Source organism: Felis catus, chromosome A1 (assembly GCF_018350175.1).
Source record: "Felis catus isolate Fca126 chromosome A1, F.catus_Fca126_mat1.0, whole genome shotgun sequence".
Lineage (NCBI taxonomy): Eukaryota > Metazoa > Chordata > Mammalia > Carnivora > Felidae > Felis > Felis catus.
In genome coordinates, this window is record NC_058368.1 from 180392802 (window position 1) to 180409816 (window position 17015).

At 45.4% G+C, this 17015-nt stretch overlaps 1 protein-coding gene across 5 annotated transcripts in view; it reads right to left on the bottom strand.

Moving 5' to 3' along the window:
• Positions 1-17015, bottom strand: part of WWC1 (WW and C2 domain containing 1) — a 152941-nt gene that overhangs the window by 51718 nt on the left and 84208 nt on the right. For 3 of the 5 annotated variants that reach the window (XM_023259830.2, XM_045035884.1, XM_023259831.2), the window contains 3 exons: positions 7532-7608; positions 6115-6194; positions 1162-1291 (listed from right to left, as the gene is read on the bottom strand). In XM_023259830.2, coding sequence (XP_023115598.2) covers positions 1162-1291; positions 6115-6194; positions 7532-7608 — 287 coding nt within the window. Of the gene's footprint in view, positions 1-1161; positions 1292-6114; positions 6195-6957; positions 7479-7531; positions 7609-11024; positions 11044-17015 lie in introns of those variants that run through there. The other 2 variants (XM_045035891.1, XM_045035896.1) reach the window with 2 other exon arrangements.

The window sequence follows — 17015 nt, forward strand, 5'->3', positions numbered from 1 at the left end:
AGCATAAAGCTCCCTTCACTAAATCAGTTATAGCAACCCCGAGCCTGAGTCCTAATCTGCCAGTGGGAACACAAACAAACACAGTATCTCAGAGGTCAGGGTCATTCCGGTGAGGGGAGGTAGAGTGTCTAAGGGTTAAAAGAATAGACATCTGTGTCAGTGTTTATGGGTTCGAATCCTCGCTCCACCATGGACTCTGCGCTGTGTAGCAGTTATCTGTATGAAGGGAATAACCTAGGGCTGATGTAAGAGATAAGTGAGATACGATGCATGCAAAGTGTCCAGTTCAGTTGCCTGGCGTGTTAAATCACAACGATTATCATTTGTCTGGTCCTCAGCGGAGGAAGAGCATGCAATGTAATTCTTATAAAGATGTTACATTTCGGTGTCAGGGCTGTGGATGTCAAAACCATCTCCCTCCGTTTGGTTCTTTGAAAAGTAAGCCAGGTGGCCAGAGCCAGTGACAAGGACATGACCTTTGGACTCGACCAGATGGCTCCTAGTACAACTCTGCCAGTGATGTGACTTTAGGCAAGCCACCTATCGCTTCTGATTCTCCTTTTCCTACTCCACACAGTGAGACTGAAAGCCCAAAAAACTAGTGATGAGAGCTCAGTGATCTGTGCAGCATGTGGAAGTAGTGTGAGTCTTGGCACAGAAAAGTGCTCCGGGCACACGTGGGCAGCTCTGTCAGTTAAGCATCCAACTTCGGCTCAGGTCATGATCTCATGGTTTGTGGGTTCAAGTCCCATGTCGGGCTCTGTGCTGACAGTGCAGAGCCGGCTTAGGATTCTCTCTTTCTGCCCCTCCCCGATTTGTGCTTCTCTCTCAAAATAAATAAACTTTAAAAAAAAAAAAAGAGGGGGCGCCTGGGTGGTGCAGTCGGTTAAGCGTCCGACTTCAGCCAGGTCACGATCTCGCAGTCCGTGAGTTCGAGCCCCACGTCGGGCTCTGGGCTGATGGCTCAGAGCCTGGAGCCTGTTTCCGATTCTGTGTCTCCCTCTCTCTCTGCCCCTCCCCCGTTCATGCTCTGTCTCTCTCTGTCCCAAAAACAAATAAACGTTGAAAAAAAAAATTAAAAAAAAAAAAAAGAAAGAAAAAGAAAGAAAGGTGCTCCGAAGAAATTGAGAGATGGGACCCACATCACTGGAGCTCTCGTACCTTAATGAGATCTTGCTTTTCTTTTTCTCCACAAGTGATGGCCTTTTTGATGGCTTTTGTTTCTCTCAACACAGCCTGAGCTTCATCCAGTTTGTAGCTGCCCTGAGCATCAGACATTTTCTTATCGATTCTAGGAAACAGTCAATGGGAAAGGTCAGAAAAAGATAGGGTGAGGGATGAAGTCTCCCCAGGGGATAAGACGACAGGCTTCGGTCCTGCAGCAAGGCTCCTCTCTGTCCTGCACACCCTCCCTTCCCCAGGTCTAGCTGCCTGTGAAATGTCCCACAGGGTGGGGCTGCAGAAGCAACACCACTCTTTAAGTCAAGGGTCCTCTAAGCATCAGCTCTTACAGGAAGTATTCCCTGATTACCTCCCTGCTTCCTCCAGGCTAGGCTAGGTGTTCCCATCACACTGCACATAGCTGGACACTGCAATCATTATGTTGTGTTCTAGTTAGCAGGGCATGTGGTAGTATCCTTGACTTGTTACTAACAGGCTTGGGACAGGGGCAGGATTGAAAATGTTTAAGTAGTTTCGGTATCTGGCACAGGACAGTCCTTTAACTCAAGGTCTCTCAACCTCAGCATCTTGACATTTGGGTAGGATGATTCTTTGTTGTGGGGGGCTGTCCTGCACATTGTCGGGTATTTAGTAGCACCCTTGGCCTCTGCCCACTAGGTGCCAGTAGCATCTTGGCCCCAAGCTGTGACAACCAAAAATGCCTCCATACTTTGCCTGGTGTCCCTTTGGGAAGAAGAGCAAGATCTCCCTCAATTGAGACCCACTGCCTTTACTAAGTATTTGCTGAGTAAACACACAAGGAAGGAAAGGTGTGAATGATGGAAAACTCTCAGCCCTGCTACTTAGTAGTGTGACCTTGGGCATGGCACTTAACAAGAGGCTTAGCTTCCTCCTCTAAAATAACCTGGGTAATGTCACCTGCCCAGCCTATGTTCATGAAGCTGTTAGGAATGTCAAATGGGATAAGTAAAGGATGGATAATCAAGTGCACTGGGAGGTACGGGATAAAATCAGCTTATCTAGGCCCCATATACAGGTTCATTTTGGAGGGTGGAGGGGGAGTTTAAAAAAAAAAAAGAAAAAAGTTAAGGACCACAATGCCACTTTCTGAAGGTCAGACCAAACCAGAGATGGTGGAGGTCCCCACCCTCTGGGGAAGGAGGCTGGGGTATGGAGAACCTTCAGAAGGCAGAGATAAATTTTAACTGCTTCACACTTTCCCCAAAGGCTAGGCCTGAAGTTTTAGTCCCCAGTGGAGAAAAGAAAGTTTTACCGTCTGAGGGAACACCACAAACCCATTATTTCAGGATGAGAAACCGCTCACAGGCATTCCTCTCTGGTTTCCTGCTAGAAGCCAAACTGTCCTGGGCTAAAAATAACCTGAGTGGGGAATCACTGATGGGGGGAGCAGGTTTTCATCCTGGTCTGTCTGTGCCTCCGAACAGGAGAGAGGGAGAGGACTCGGGAGAGAACTCCGGTCTCAGCACGGCCCTCCCCCTTCCCTTCCCTTCCGTTATTTCAGCCTCCGTGGAGAGAAAACAAAGCCCCATTTATGTCTCCCCACTAAAAATAGCCTGTCTATTCCTTTCGAGGACTTGGGCCTGAGCAAGCCTGCCAGGTTGGCTAACACTGGTCTCAAATTTAGTTTGAAAAATTAGTCTAAATGGAGCTTTCTGCAGCAGAGGCGTGCCCGAGATGCTCTGTGGAGGGGAGGATCCCCCAGGACGGGAGGTGGCCCGGCCCCAAATGGAGGGGAGGAGGGCAGGGAAGATGCCATTTGCTTGAGTCGGGCTGGGGGCTCTGGGGAGGGGGCTGTGCCCAGCTGTCCTCTGCCAACAGGGTGAGGATGGCTTTGAATCCTCAGCAGGATAAGACAGAAGCGGTTTGTCTGCTGTGCCTTGGGCTCCTCAGACAGCCTCTACCTGATTTCCCTCAGGGGCCTTAGCAACCCAGGCTCTGGAATTTGGCTCCAGAGAGTAGCTCCAAGAGGGAACACTCTTGGGATTGAGGTTGGGGGGAGGGGAACAAAGGGTCACCATTATGTGCTCAGTGAATGAATCTCTCTCTCTCTCTCTTTTTTTTTTTTTTAAGGGAAAGAAAAGTTATGTGGTTGTAGGGGAGAGGAGGGTGTAGTGGGCTGCATGTGTTCTAGAATTTCCAAATTATGCGGCTGTCTGGAGATTCACACACCCGGGAGCCGCAGGACAGCCACGCAGAAGCAGGGCAAAGGCTCTGACAGCAGGCAGCTCTTCTTGGCAATTCTTACCTGGGCAGGATGGCTTTGGGGGATGTGCCTTGAGATGCCGCACTGCTCCCCACCCACAGGGGTGACATGCCACATCGCATCTCCTTCCTGTTTACAAGGGCTCAGGGCAGCTGACAGGCCCAAGTCCTTTTGATTTTTCTTCTCAGGCTCCTAAGAGGCATCCTTCAATCCTCATCAACATTTCCTTTTTTTAAAAAAACTGGGGCTGCTGACTGTGAACTGGACAAATGGAAGAGTTTCACCTTCCCCCATGCTCTGCAAAGGGAGGAGGCTGAGATAGAAGTGACTAGATCACCTCCCACCACTAGCTTCTGAAAAAGATCCCAAGGGACAAAGAAAGAGGCCTCATGTTTTCTGGGTATGATGAGGGGGTTATCCAGGATGAGGCCAGGAAGGAAGGTATTAACACATGAGCTTCTAAATCCAATAGTCCTGGGTTCAAATTCCAGCTTTGATGCTTACCAACGGGGTGGGGGTGGGGGGGCTGGGGTATATTTTCACCCTCATCAGTGCCCTCATCTATAAAGTGGGGCAGAACAAAAACTTCTCTTAAAGGGGCAAAGACAATGAAACGAGGTGACTGATGCACAGTCATTGCCCAGCACAGACCCTAGTCCGGGGTAAATACAGAGTTCATCTGAGTTCCTCCCCATATCCAAGCAGGCACCCAGCTAGAGGTCACCCCCAACACCCCTTACTGACCCTCACACTCACTGCCAGGCACTGTCACATGCTTTAGTTTCATCTTTACAGTGACTGATTTTTCAGATAAACCAAAGCTCAAGGGGATTATGTCATTTTTGTAAGGTCCCAGGGAACTGGGATTTGAACCCAGGCCATCTGCCTCTTGCAGCTACATTCCTAACCCTCTATGCCAAGGTGTGTATTAAAGCAGATGTCTTCCTCCACACTGAATGTGGAGCCAGCTTTGAGCGTGGGCAGTCAGAACTACCAGGAGTCTTATCTGGGCCTGATATCAAACATCAGTTGGGCGGAGGGAGGAGAGAAAGAAGGCTTGTCTTTGGGGTTTCAGCATCAGCTTACCAAAGAACAAGAATTTTCAATGCTGCTACAGGGTGACAAAGTGGTAAAACAGGTTTGTGGTGGCTCAGAGAATAATGGGAAATGTTCTAACCAGAAGCTCCTGAGGACTGCAGGAAGGGGGAGGAGGGAAAGGCCCCTGCGGTAAGATGACGTGGGAGTGAGTAGTCTTTCAACTATGTGTTCAGAATTTGGAGGGCTCATGAGGTTATTTGCTTTATAGGTCACGAGAAGGAATTTTCTAAGCTCATATTACTGCTCTCAACTGTCACTGGCATATGTACATATACATATATTAATAACATATGTACCTATATAAGCACACATATATAAACCATAATTTATAATAACTTGGAATACCAAAAGAACCCTATTATACACAATCTATAATACAAAGCCATACTTTCTTAAACCTTGTGTGGTGGGGGATTCATGGTAGCTCTCCCCTCCAGACAGTGGGGGCTTGAGGGATGGGAAGACGTGAACAAGAACCAACCAACCCCTCCAGTGGTCACAGTTCCCTGGATTAAGAGAGCCTACAGACAGACATCCCCAGGCTTGGAACTGTGCCCACAGAGTGGTGGGGGTGGATTTGAGGTTCAGAGAATGAGGAAGAGGTATAGTCAGACAGCGAGAAAAAGCAAGTGACTATAGAAGCTGCTGACTGTAGAGATGTGGCCTCCCTGGGAATCTACATGAGATGTCCCTTAGGACAGAGAAATCTCCTGGATGTTCTCCCTGGGGCTTCCAAGAGGGGTCCCAGGCACCTCTGTAATAACTATACACTGAGTCCTTCAGACATACCGAACATGACTCAATGCAGGTTTGTTGCATGTGTGATTATTCCTAATAATAACGTGACTCAGTTTCCTCATCTATAAAGTGGAGTTAGCCAAAAGAACATTCTTTAGAGAGTTGCAGTGAGGATCAAATGAAGTCACTCAAGCAGAAACACTGAAAGTGCTTCCCGGCAGAGTAACTGCTCAACAAATCTTGCTAGTATAATAACGATAAATAGCCATCAACGCACCTGCTCTAAAGAAACAATAGAGATGTACCTTGGTGGCAAGTCAGCTTCTACAAGTGAAAATTACACTTGGTCAAAGTTATCCTGGGAACTCCTTAAGTCATCTATCTAGCACAGTGTGCGTGGCACCATGCATGCTCTTCTAGCAATTGGTGCGGGGGAAGAGGCCCTTGCTCCTACTGTGGGGCACATTTGCTGTTTGTCTTTAGGGGCTATGGGGAAAAAAAGTTTGTTTTTGTGTGTGTATCAGATCCTACTGGATCTACTGGAGGACATGAGACAGGTGCCCATAAGTGCCCAGCAATACTCGTTTCTATGACAGAATACTTGTTTTTACGACTAAAACTCAACTGAACGGAACAGACTTTAATGGCTTCAGGAATTCAGAGATCTCTACTTTGAAAGGATTCCTCTCTTCTCCTTCTGAACCTCAACCTTGGGTGACAGTATCTTGAGTAAACACCAGTGGAGTAGAACTGGGATCAAATGATTAGAGTGGCCTTAAAGAAGAGAGGGAGAGAGAGAGAGAGAAAGAGAGAGAGAGACAGGAAGGGGATTACGGGGCATCCCTATGCTCTTCATGGCAGGGTAGACTTACTTCTTCAGGGTCTGAAAGCCACGCTCTTTGAACTGCAGCTCCTGCTGGAGGTGAACCATCTCTCTCTTTAGCTTGTTGACCTGGATGGCAGAAGGCCACACATGGGGCTAGATCAGAGGTTGATACAGAACTGCAGGCTGCCTTCTCCTCTAAGGGGAACCCAGAGCCCCCCCACTGCCCCTCAGGCCACAGGGTCACAACACCATCCCCTCAGTGATGCTGCCTTGGTCTCTGCAGCTGCTCATGTAGTCAGCATCCCAGCCTGGCTGTCCTGCAGGTCAATCCTGGCTAGCCCTCACTTGAGGGAAACAGGAAGTGGACAGGTGTCAGCTGACCTGGGATAGAACTTGGCCTTCCCACTGCCTTGCTGGACGACCTCTCTCGAGCCATCTCACCTCCCTGAGACTCCCTCTCCTGTTCTGATAGGTGAGGAATATGGTAATTCACAGGGCTGTGCATTACTTAAAGCAGGTAATGGGTATGGAGGTGAGAGGCAGTGCAATAACTTTAGAGGCAAGACATGGCCCGGGAGCTGGATTTGGCTTGTAGGAATGCTGTGTTTGGTTTGCAGTTATAAAATTTAAAAATTTAATTGCTAATAATGAAATATGGAGAGATTTCACATAATAAGCCTAAGTATAGCTCTCTTCTAAAAACAGAAGATCTGCCAACACTGAGCCCTCATTCCAGCACAGCCACAATAGGGTAGGGCTGAAACTCAACGGCCCCTTTAGACAGGGCACACCTCTCTAAGGCTACATTCTTCCCAGCATACCCTACTGCTTCACCCCTGGCCCACTTCCCCCTTTTGTTTTCTTGTAGGCATGATTTTGGAAAACCTACCTGAAGTTATCACTGAGCCTGCGTTCCAAATACTGGCTTTCCCTTGAACAAGTCACTTAACTGCTGTGTCATAGTTCCACACCAGTAAAATGGGAATGATATTTATTCCCAAGAAGTCATGAAGTAATTATCATGAAGGAACTAAATAAGACAATATAGAATAAGCCATAGCTAGGAAGAGAGCACACTGCGTTAAGAACTGTAAGTTCTTTGACCTTGTGTAAGCCCTGAATCCTTGTGACCTTGGGGCAAGTTACCCTAAGCTTCTGTTTGCTCATCTTTAAGTGCAGATATGGACAACAGCTGCTTCGTGGGTTTGCTGGAGGAACACGAGACAGCATTCATGAAGCACTGAGCACCATGCTTGGTCTACAGTGACATGGTCGCTGCTGTTACCATTACAATTACTGTGACAGCTGCTATCACTGCTACTACTGCTGTTATTTAGGGTCCTGTCAGTCAGCACCAGCCATCACTGCCTGATGGAAGCATCTCCTTTGGTCCAGTGGGTGGGCAAGTGGCCTGTGGTTGCCTCGGTGACCCCCCTTCCACAGTACAGGCAAAGAGGCCCTACCCGGGATTTTGCTGTGGCAATTTCAGCTTTCAGGATCTCAGGGTCATACTTAGAGCTGGATGACGAACCCGACACCACTGCAATGAAAAAGAAAAAAAAAAAAGTTCTGTAGAAGAAACACATTTTGGGAGAGATGGCTTATTTGGACATCTACATAAACCCAGAAAGGAATCACTAATCATGAACAAACTAAATGGCCAACAAGGGGGGGGGGATTTTTATTTTTTTAAGTTTATTTATTTATTTTGAGACAGAGAGCACACAAGCAGGGGAGGAGCAGAGACAGGGAGAGAAGGACTCCCAAGCAGGCTCTGCACCATCACCGCAGAGCCGGATGTGGGGCTTGAACTCATGAACTCTGAGATCATGACCTGAGCTGAGATCAAGAGTCAGACGCTTAACTGGCTGAGCCACCCAGGCACCCCAGTGAAGGGGAATTTTGCTAAATAAACATGGTACATGCATAAGTGAGGATGATACAACTTAACGTGATTTAAAACAATTGTACACAGGAATTCTGAACAAGGGAAAATGTCCAAAACTTACTGCCACCTGAAAACAGTAGTTTATAAAAAGCCATAAAGAGTAACTTAAATTTGTTAAATATACACAGTTAACAAACATATATATACACATATGCATCTAGAAAAAGCACAGAAAGAAATATACCAAAAAGATAATGTTGGTATATAGAGATATGGATGATACATAAGACCAATTTTCATCTTTGTATTTTTATTTTCCACACTAAGAGGAATACATTTTTATAATCAGAAAAATAACTAAAAGTATTATTTATTGTACTCTACAATATTAATGTACTTTAAAAAAATTTATTTGAGAGCATGCAAGCAGGGGAGAGGGAGAGAACTCCATGCTCAGTGCAGAGCCCAAGGTGGGGCTCAATCCCACAACCCTGAGATCATGACCTGAACGGATGTCAAGAGTTATCAAGAAGCGCTTAACCAACTGAGTCACCCAGGTGCCCCCTTAATGTACATTTTTAAGGGAAAATAAATTACCCATAACCCCACCACCCTAATTCAATTCTCTTTTCTCAAAGTTACTTTGATTATCCACAGTTGTTATGTAGTTGTAATCACTGCATTTAAAAAATTTTAAAATAGTATTTATGTCTTGAAAAGATATTTTAAGGCTTACAAAAGTGAACATAAGAGTAAAATACATTTGAAGTAAGGACATGAGACGAAGGGAAGACAAGAATGAGGAATCACATCCACAGGTGTGAGGTTAGTTAGGGCTCATGCAAACATGGAGGGTCCCCTTCCTTACCAGACACCACAAACCTGGCTCTGAGCTTCCTAACTGGTGATGTGAAGAGGGAAAGGGGCCCAATGTACAATTCATGGTGTCCTTAATATAAACACAACCCCACTGTTCACGAAAAGGATAGGGGTTCTTAGTATGGAGGCCAGAGAAGAGCTTCTCCCCTGGGGCCTTAATCCCAACCAGGTGTGCAATTCCATCATTTCCTACCCCCCGCCCCCCACCCCTCACATCCCACCTAGTGTCTTCTGGACACTACGTGTGCACGTGCACAGTGAGATCAACTGCTGGGGCCTGGAGTTTCCTGAGGACAGAGACTGGTGGCAATTTCCAGTGTTGGGAGGTAGGGCCTTCTGGTTATGCACGAGTTAAAATGGAATACTGAAAAGTTCCGGAGAAGGGAAATAAAACTGTCTGCATAATAACAGTAAAGATGATAGGCGGTGTTGCCTTTGTGCCCAGTTTACAGTGATGATGATGATGAGGAGGAGGCTTTACCAGAAGAGATGGGTGGTGGGAACATCTGGATGGGTGGGGAAGACCTTGCAGTCCCCATTGTCAGCTTGGAATAGGGACTTCAGAATCACATGTTTGTTTCCAACTGGAAGCTTTCATTTCCTGCATTCTAATTCCTCTGATGTTTGCTGAACTTAGGGATTTCAGGGTGGGATTTGGCTGGATACATAGCTGGAGGCAGTGATTTAAGCAATTTCCCCTTGACAGTCTTTTTTCAACAAAATTTTAAGGTCATTAATATTTGTTACCCACTGATTAATTGTAAGAACATGATGAAAAGAGTCACTGGTGAAGAAAAAAGATGGGGATACACTCAAAAGGGGGTGTCCATTCTATGAGCACCCCATCCTGTCAACCACTCTGCTAACCAGGCTGTGCCACTGGACTTGGGTCTACACCACAGGGAACTGTAAACGAGAGAGTGTTAGCAGCCTGGGAGAACCATGAAGGACTGTAAGACCTACCCTAACAGGGAGAGCATGACTGTGGGGACCAGAAACACCAGTGCTGATCTGTGGAAAGTGGGCGTGCTCCTTGGACATGCTCAAAAATCTTGGAGGGAAGGGAACCCAAAAAAGGACAGACTCCTGGGGCACCTGGGTGGCTCAGTCGGTTGAGCAACCGACTTCGGCTCAGGTCATAAGCTTGCGGTTCGTAAGTTCGAGCCTCATGTTGGGCTCTCTGCTGTCAGTACAGAGTCTGCTTTAGATCCTCTGTCTCCCTCTCTCTGCCCCTCCCCTGCTTGCTCTCTCTTTCAAAAATAAATATTTTTAAAAGTTAATGAAAAAAAAAGGAGAGGCTTGATTTTATTCCTATTAAAAAAAAAAAAAAAAAAAAAAAAAAAAGAACGGACTCCCACCAACTGAGCCACTGGGGGCTTGGATTCTTATGCTTTGGAGTACCACCGTGAAATGCACTATTTGTATCCAAAGCTGTTGAAATGGGATGTAGTCTGTTACCATTTTTTTTTTAAGTTTATTTATTTTGAGAGAGAGCAAGAGCATGGGAGTGAGCTGGGGGTGGGGGTGGGGGGGGGAGAGGGAGAGGGAGAGGGAGAGGGAGGGGGAGAGGGAGAGGGAGAGGGAGAGGGAGAGGGAGAGAGAGAGAGAGAGAAAGAGAATCCCAAGCGCCTCCACACTGATACAGGGTTTGATCCCATGAACTGTGAGATCATGACCTGAGCTGAAATCAAGAGTCAAAAACACTTAACTGACTGAGCCACCCAGGCATCCTGCCTGTTATCATTTCTTAAGTAAACATTTTACATAAGTAAAAAATGCATGTGGAAAGGTGCACAAATCGTGTGCAGCTTGATGAATTTTCACAAAAGAAACACACTCAGCCAATAAGCACCACAATCAAGAAAAAGGTCATTGACCTCCTTCCCCTTGTGCCACTATCCCCTCACTATCCCTCCAACAAAGGAATTTTATATTCGAACAGGACCTCACAGGGTGACTTTAAATGCCCACCTTTTTATAGCTTTTGATTTGTAAGCTTTTTTTCAAGTTACAGATGACCACAAGTTTAACAGTCCAACATAGTACAAGGTTTGTTATAAAAAGAAAACATTCCCCAGGTCCCTATCCCTCACTCCTGAAAAGGGAATCATTTCAATGTGTTCAGCTAATTTCTTGATTACCAAGAGGCAGCAAGTTATTTTTGTTTTAGGCATTATGTACTTACTTACCTCTCTGGAGGACAGGGAGTTAGCTTCCCACCCTTCTCCAGGCCTGACATGGTACATGTGCACCCCTCCCAGCTCCCCATCCTCGGAGACAGCATAATCTTGGTGAAAGCCATCTTCAGTGTTTGCATTACTTTTACTCTGTAAACACCACTTGGGCCAGAGGCATGTAGCTGACTTTGCTTACTTTTCTTTCCCGGCACATTTTTTTGGGTTTGTTTTTCCTAGAGTTAATAATTGTCATTTTTATGCTTGCTCACTTTCTACAAACTGATCACAGATTCAACCTCACGCTCTGCCAGTTATCTGAATCTCCCCTCACAGGGTCCAGGCCCGTCTGCGTCCTGCTGGTTTCTGCCCTTTGGCTCTGCCTGGCCCAGGCACGTGCCTGCTTTGGCGTGAGCTGGTTGCTGTCTGTGCTGCGGGCATCCTGAGATGCCCTTCCTGCCTCTCTCCTCTTTCCTAAACACCATGTCTTCCCCTCCTACCAGCTCATTTCAGTAGAACACCAGCAGCTTCCCAAGGAGGAGGCCACAAAGGAAAGAAGCTTTTGAAATCATGCATGTCTAAAAATATCTTTGTTCTACCCTATAGTTGATTAAAGGTAGTTTTGCAGGATATAGAATTCTAGGTCGTAAGTGATTTTCCTTAAAAATTTGAAGTCATGGCTCCATTGTTCTAGGTTTCTAGTGTTACTGTTGAGCTACTCTGAGCTCTGATAATTTTTGTGTGGCCTGGTTTTTCTCTCCGAACGCTTTCAGGATCTTGGATCGTTCCATGTTTGAAGCGGTACAAACGTATGTCTTGGTGTGAGTGGACTTTCATGCATTGTGCTCACTAAGCCCTTTCAATCTAAGAACTCTCTTCCAACTGTTCTGGGAAATTCTTCTGAAATTATTTTACCTGATGCTTTTCTTCTCTGTTTCCTCTGGAACTTTTCATTATTCTGATAGGTTTCCTGGCCTGGTGCTCTACTTTTTTTTTTTCCCCCTCTCTTCTTTTCCATCTCATTGTATTTTTGCTCTGATTTTTTAGAAGATTTCTTCAGGCTTACCTTCCAATCTTCCTACAGATTTTAAATTTCTGCTATAGCATTTTAATTTTTAAAGGTTCTTTTGTGTTCTCTTAATGTTCCTTTCTATAAAATATAGCATCCCTTGGGGCGCCTGGGTGGCGCAGTCGGTTGGGTGTCCGACTTCAGCTCAGGTCACGATCTCGCGGTCCATGAGTTCGAGCCCCGCGTCGGGCTCTGGGCTGATGGCTCAGAGCCTGGAGCCTGTTTCCGATTCTGTGTCTCCCTCTCTCTCTGCCCCTCTCCCGTTCATGCTCTGTCTCTCTCTGTCTCAAAAATAAATAAACGTTAAAAAAATAAATAAAATATAGCATCCCGTTCTTGTTTCATGGGTGTGTAGCTTCTCTTGATGTTTTCTCCACATATACTCCCTGTTCCCACAAGGCCTCCCCATCACCAAGGGTTTGTTTTCATCTCTATTTTGCATGTCAGAGGCTTTGCTCAGGTGTCTGGAATCTCAGTTGTCTGCTCCAAAAGCAGAATGGAGGGGCGCCTGGGTGGTTTAGTCAGATGAGCGACCAACTTTGGCTCAGGTCATGATCTCATGGTCTGTGAGTTCGAGCCCCGTGTCGGGCTCTGTGCTGACAGCTCAGAGCCTGGAGCCTGCTTCGGATTCTGTGTCTCCCTCTCTCTCTCTGCCCTTCCTCCACTCATGCTGTGCCTCTGTCTCAGAAATAAACATTAGAAAAAATTAAAAAAAAAAAAAAAAGCAGAATGGAGTGAGGTTTGTTGACTGTGGCTTATATGGTACATGCTTTGGCTGGACTGTTTCATCCAGAAATGCTCAATGTCTTTACATCTCTTTTATCTGGTCAGATTCCCTAGCCTCTGCTACTATCCAGCCTGGGTGGTAATAGCCTGGCACCATTCTGGGGACCAAGTGGTACATGTGAGCTGGGATCTCAAATCCTATGGGTCCGAGTTCACTTAATCACTGTGTTTTCAGTGTGGTGGACCCCACCTTGTATCCTGCCAGGTTGGGGATGGGCTGTATGATTTGGGGAAGAGATTTGCTTGTCCTTTTCCTAAAACAGCTTTTACCCAATCCTCTTTATCTCAGGGCCTCCTCAAACTTGACTTACATTCCCAAGGACAGCTGAGGATTCCAATTCCCACGACTTTTGCCAGTGATCTACGTAGACCAGAGTGCTGGTTTTCCTCACGATCAGCTTGTATTCTCTTTTCTCAGGTCTATCAGATAGGTTGTCACCTGCCCATCTGCTTTCCAGCTTCCACATCTTATTGTCACTCTTTTTTCTCCCAGTCTCCCTGTCTTTGTGCATGTACTCCTTAAAAAGGAAATCTCTTATTTTGCATTGTCTTGGTTTCAGGAGTGAGGGAAATCAGGTAGGTGGTTCAACTGGCATTTTTAACTACAAGGTTCCCAATGATTGCTTTTTCAAATGGGAAACCAAGGCCTAGAAAGAGGAAGGAACATGGTGAGGGCCCAAAGAACCCAGTTATCCTGAGTTCTCATCTTTCAGAGGATGGGAGAACCCAAATGTAACACAAGAACCTTAGAATTTGACTGATGACTTGTATTAAATTAAGAGAAAATTAAAAAAAAAATTTTTTAATGTTTTTATTTATTTCTGACACAGAGAGAGACAGAGTATGAGTGGGGAAGGGGCATAAAGGGATGGAGACACAGAATGTGACGCAGACTCCAGACTCTGAGCTGTCAGCACAGAGCCCGATGTGGGACTCAAACTCATGGACTGCGAGATCATGACCTGAGCCAAAGTTGGATGCTTAACTGACTGAGCCACCCAGGTGCCTCAAGAGAAATGTTTTTGAGGTTAGATACTCCTGGGTATAAAGGCTCTGCCACTTTTTACCAGTGTGACCTTGAAGAAGCTCCTTCCCCTCTCTGGGCCTCAGTTTCCTGATATGTAAAAAAGAAACAATATTTGCAGGACAGTTGGGAGGGGAAGGTTACTTTAAATAATGGATGTGGAATGCCCATCACATTGCCCTGCAGGAATATAACAGGTGCACAACAAATATTAGTTCTCTTTCCCCATGGAGCCAGAGACTGCACCAGAGGTGCTGACAAAGCCTCCACCCCCAGGACCCCACCTGTGGCCAGGCCCCACCTCAGCCAAGGCCAGGTGGCAAAACTCTCACAAGCTCAGGCAAGCCATCTGAATTAGAAACAAGGCATGTGACCTCACCAGTCTATCAACATGTTGGAGAGCTTGACTTGGAAGACAAAGCTGGTTTTAAAACCCACAGAAAGTCATGAGGAGGAAGGGTCATGTCTTTTTAACTGGGATGCTTAGTCTGGGGACACCCCAATTCCTGGATGGTTTGGATCTCAGATCTGGTTACCAGAGATGACCTCAGTCACTTTAGGTGGAAGTTCTTTAACATTCAAACCAGTGGTGCCTTTGAACTTGATGGAGTCATATGATAAGACTGCATCATTATTTCCTACCACTGATCATGTATTTATTCTTATTAGTTCCAGAGATCTGTTAAAATCTTTTGTCATTTCAATGCCAATAAATTAATAATATCAAACAATTGTTATTATTTATTGAGCTTAAGAATATGACAAGTACTTTTCCAAGTACTTTACATCTGTTAACTAATTTAAGTCTCATAACACCCCAATGAAGGTGATACCATTATTATTTTTTTAAATGTTTATTTATTTTTGAGAGAAAGAGAGAGAGCAGGTGAAGGGCAGAGAGAGAGGGAGACATAGAATCTGAAGCAGGCTCCAGGCTCTGAGCTGTCAGCACAGAACCTGATGTGGGGATTGAACTTACAAACTGTAAGATCATGATCTGAGCTGAAGTCGACACTTAACCGACTGAGCCACCCAGGTGCCCTAAGGTGATACCATTTTTATGTCAATTTTATAGAAGAATTTGAGGCAGAGAGAAGTAGCATATAACTTGGGCAAAGTTACACAGCTAGTAAATGGCATATCCTGGATGTGAACCCAGGCAGTCTAGCTTGAGTTCATACTCTCAAAATATTATGTAAAGTATTTAAGAAGAATGTTGAACCATTAACATATTCTAAGGGTACTGATTTACTGATACCAGTGGTTTTAAACTGGGAGAATTTTGCATCCCCCTAGAGTATATTTGGCAATGTCTGGAGACATTTTTGGTTGTTATAGCCTGCAGTAGGGGGTACTATTAGCATCTAGTGGGTAGAGACCAGAAGTACTGCTCAACAACCCACAATATATAGGACAGTCCCTACAGTGAAGATTTAGCTGGCCTCCAATGTCAGTAGTACTGAGGTTGAGAAACTCTGACATGGACCCAGGAGAGGAAGGTACCATAACATTTTATATTTAAACAGAAGGGATCATACACATAAAGAGGTGAAGTATGTTCTCCAAGAGGACACAGTAACAGTGGAGATTCAAACTCAGGCCCTCTGACTTCAAAGTCCAATGATGGTCATCTCCTACCATCAGGCTTCTCTGTGGAAATATATCATTCCTGCCCATTTGGCTCTTTTCCCCACCTTGACTTTTTGTTTTGGAAACTAAATGTATAGCAAATTTGAAAGACTAATATAATATTAATATACCCTTCTTTTCCTAGGTCCACCAATTTTTAACATTTCCCCACATTTGTTCTATCTATCCCTCCCTCCACTCCAATTCTTCCTCTCACTGAGACACCCGGTTCATAGAAAGCCCTCAATGAATGATTACTGAAAATGGTGGGTGGCCAAAAAATGCAAACCTGTCCTCTATTCAAAGCCACCAACATGTCATTGGCAGCTACTGATCAGCTTACTGAGACTGATGGCATAGTTATATTGTTTTTTTTTTCCTGCTAGATCTTTTTTGAAATTAAGCTGTAGACATGATGCCACATGCATGTCTTAAGAACAAGGACATTCTCCTACATAGCCACAATATGATGATCACAATTAAGACAATCTTCCAAATATCTGAGAATGTCTGTTATGGCTGCTTCCTCCTCACCCTCCCACCCCCCTGCCTGCAACCTCAACCCAGGGTCTAACCAGGGTGCAAACATTTAATCTGGTTTATGCCTCCATTGGTTTTTGTTGTTGTTGTTAAGTATAGAAGAGTTTCCCCTCTTTCTAGTTTTTCACACTTTTCCCCCCTCGAAGAGTCCAGGCCAATTATATTGTAGGACATTCCACATTATGGAGCTGTCTGGCTGTTTCTTGATGATTTGATGGATGGTAAATATTTTTGTCAAGAATCCTCCACAATGTTCTTACTGCATCACATCAGAAAGCACACGATGTCAGTTCGTCTCCTTACGGTGATGCTAATTTTACACCTGTGTAAGGTGGTAGCTGCAGTTCTTTCCATGTGAAAATACACTTTACCTTCTGAAATTCATAACTGACTTGTGGGGTGATACTGTGGGTCCATGTAAGCATCCTGTCCCCCAAAATACGAAGGTTCATTTTTATACACACTTGTCACTTCTCAGACTGCAGGGCTTCAGGAGAAAACAAAATCACCCCACCTCTTCAAATCTGAGCTTCACTAGGGACAATAATATCTCCCTGCCAGGACTGTGGCAAGGATGATGCTATAGATTGAATTCCCTCCTCCCTGCCCCCAATCCATATGTTGAAGCCCTAACCCCCAATGGGATGGTATCTGAAGAAAGGTCTTTGGGAGGTGATTAGGTTTAGATGAGGTCACGAGGGTGGGGCTTTCATGATGGGATTAGTGACTGTACAAGAAGAGACTGTGCTCTCTGTCTCCCTCTCTGCTATGTGATGACACAGTGAGAAGGCAGCCATCTGCCAGCCAGAAAGAGGGCTCTCACTAGAACCAGACCATGCTGACACCCTGATCTTGGACTTCAAGCTCCAGAACTATGGGAAAATATATTTCTGTTGTTTAAGCCACCTAGTCTCTGAGATTCTGTTATGGCAGCCTGAGCTGCCTAAAACAGATTAAG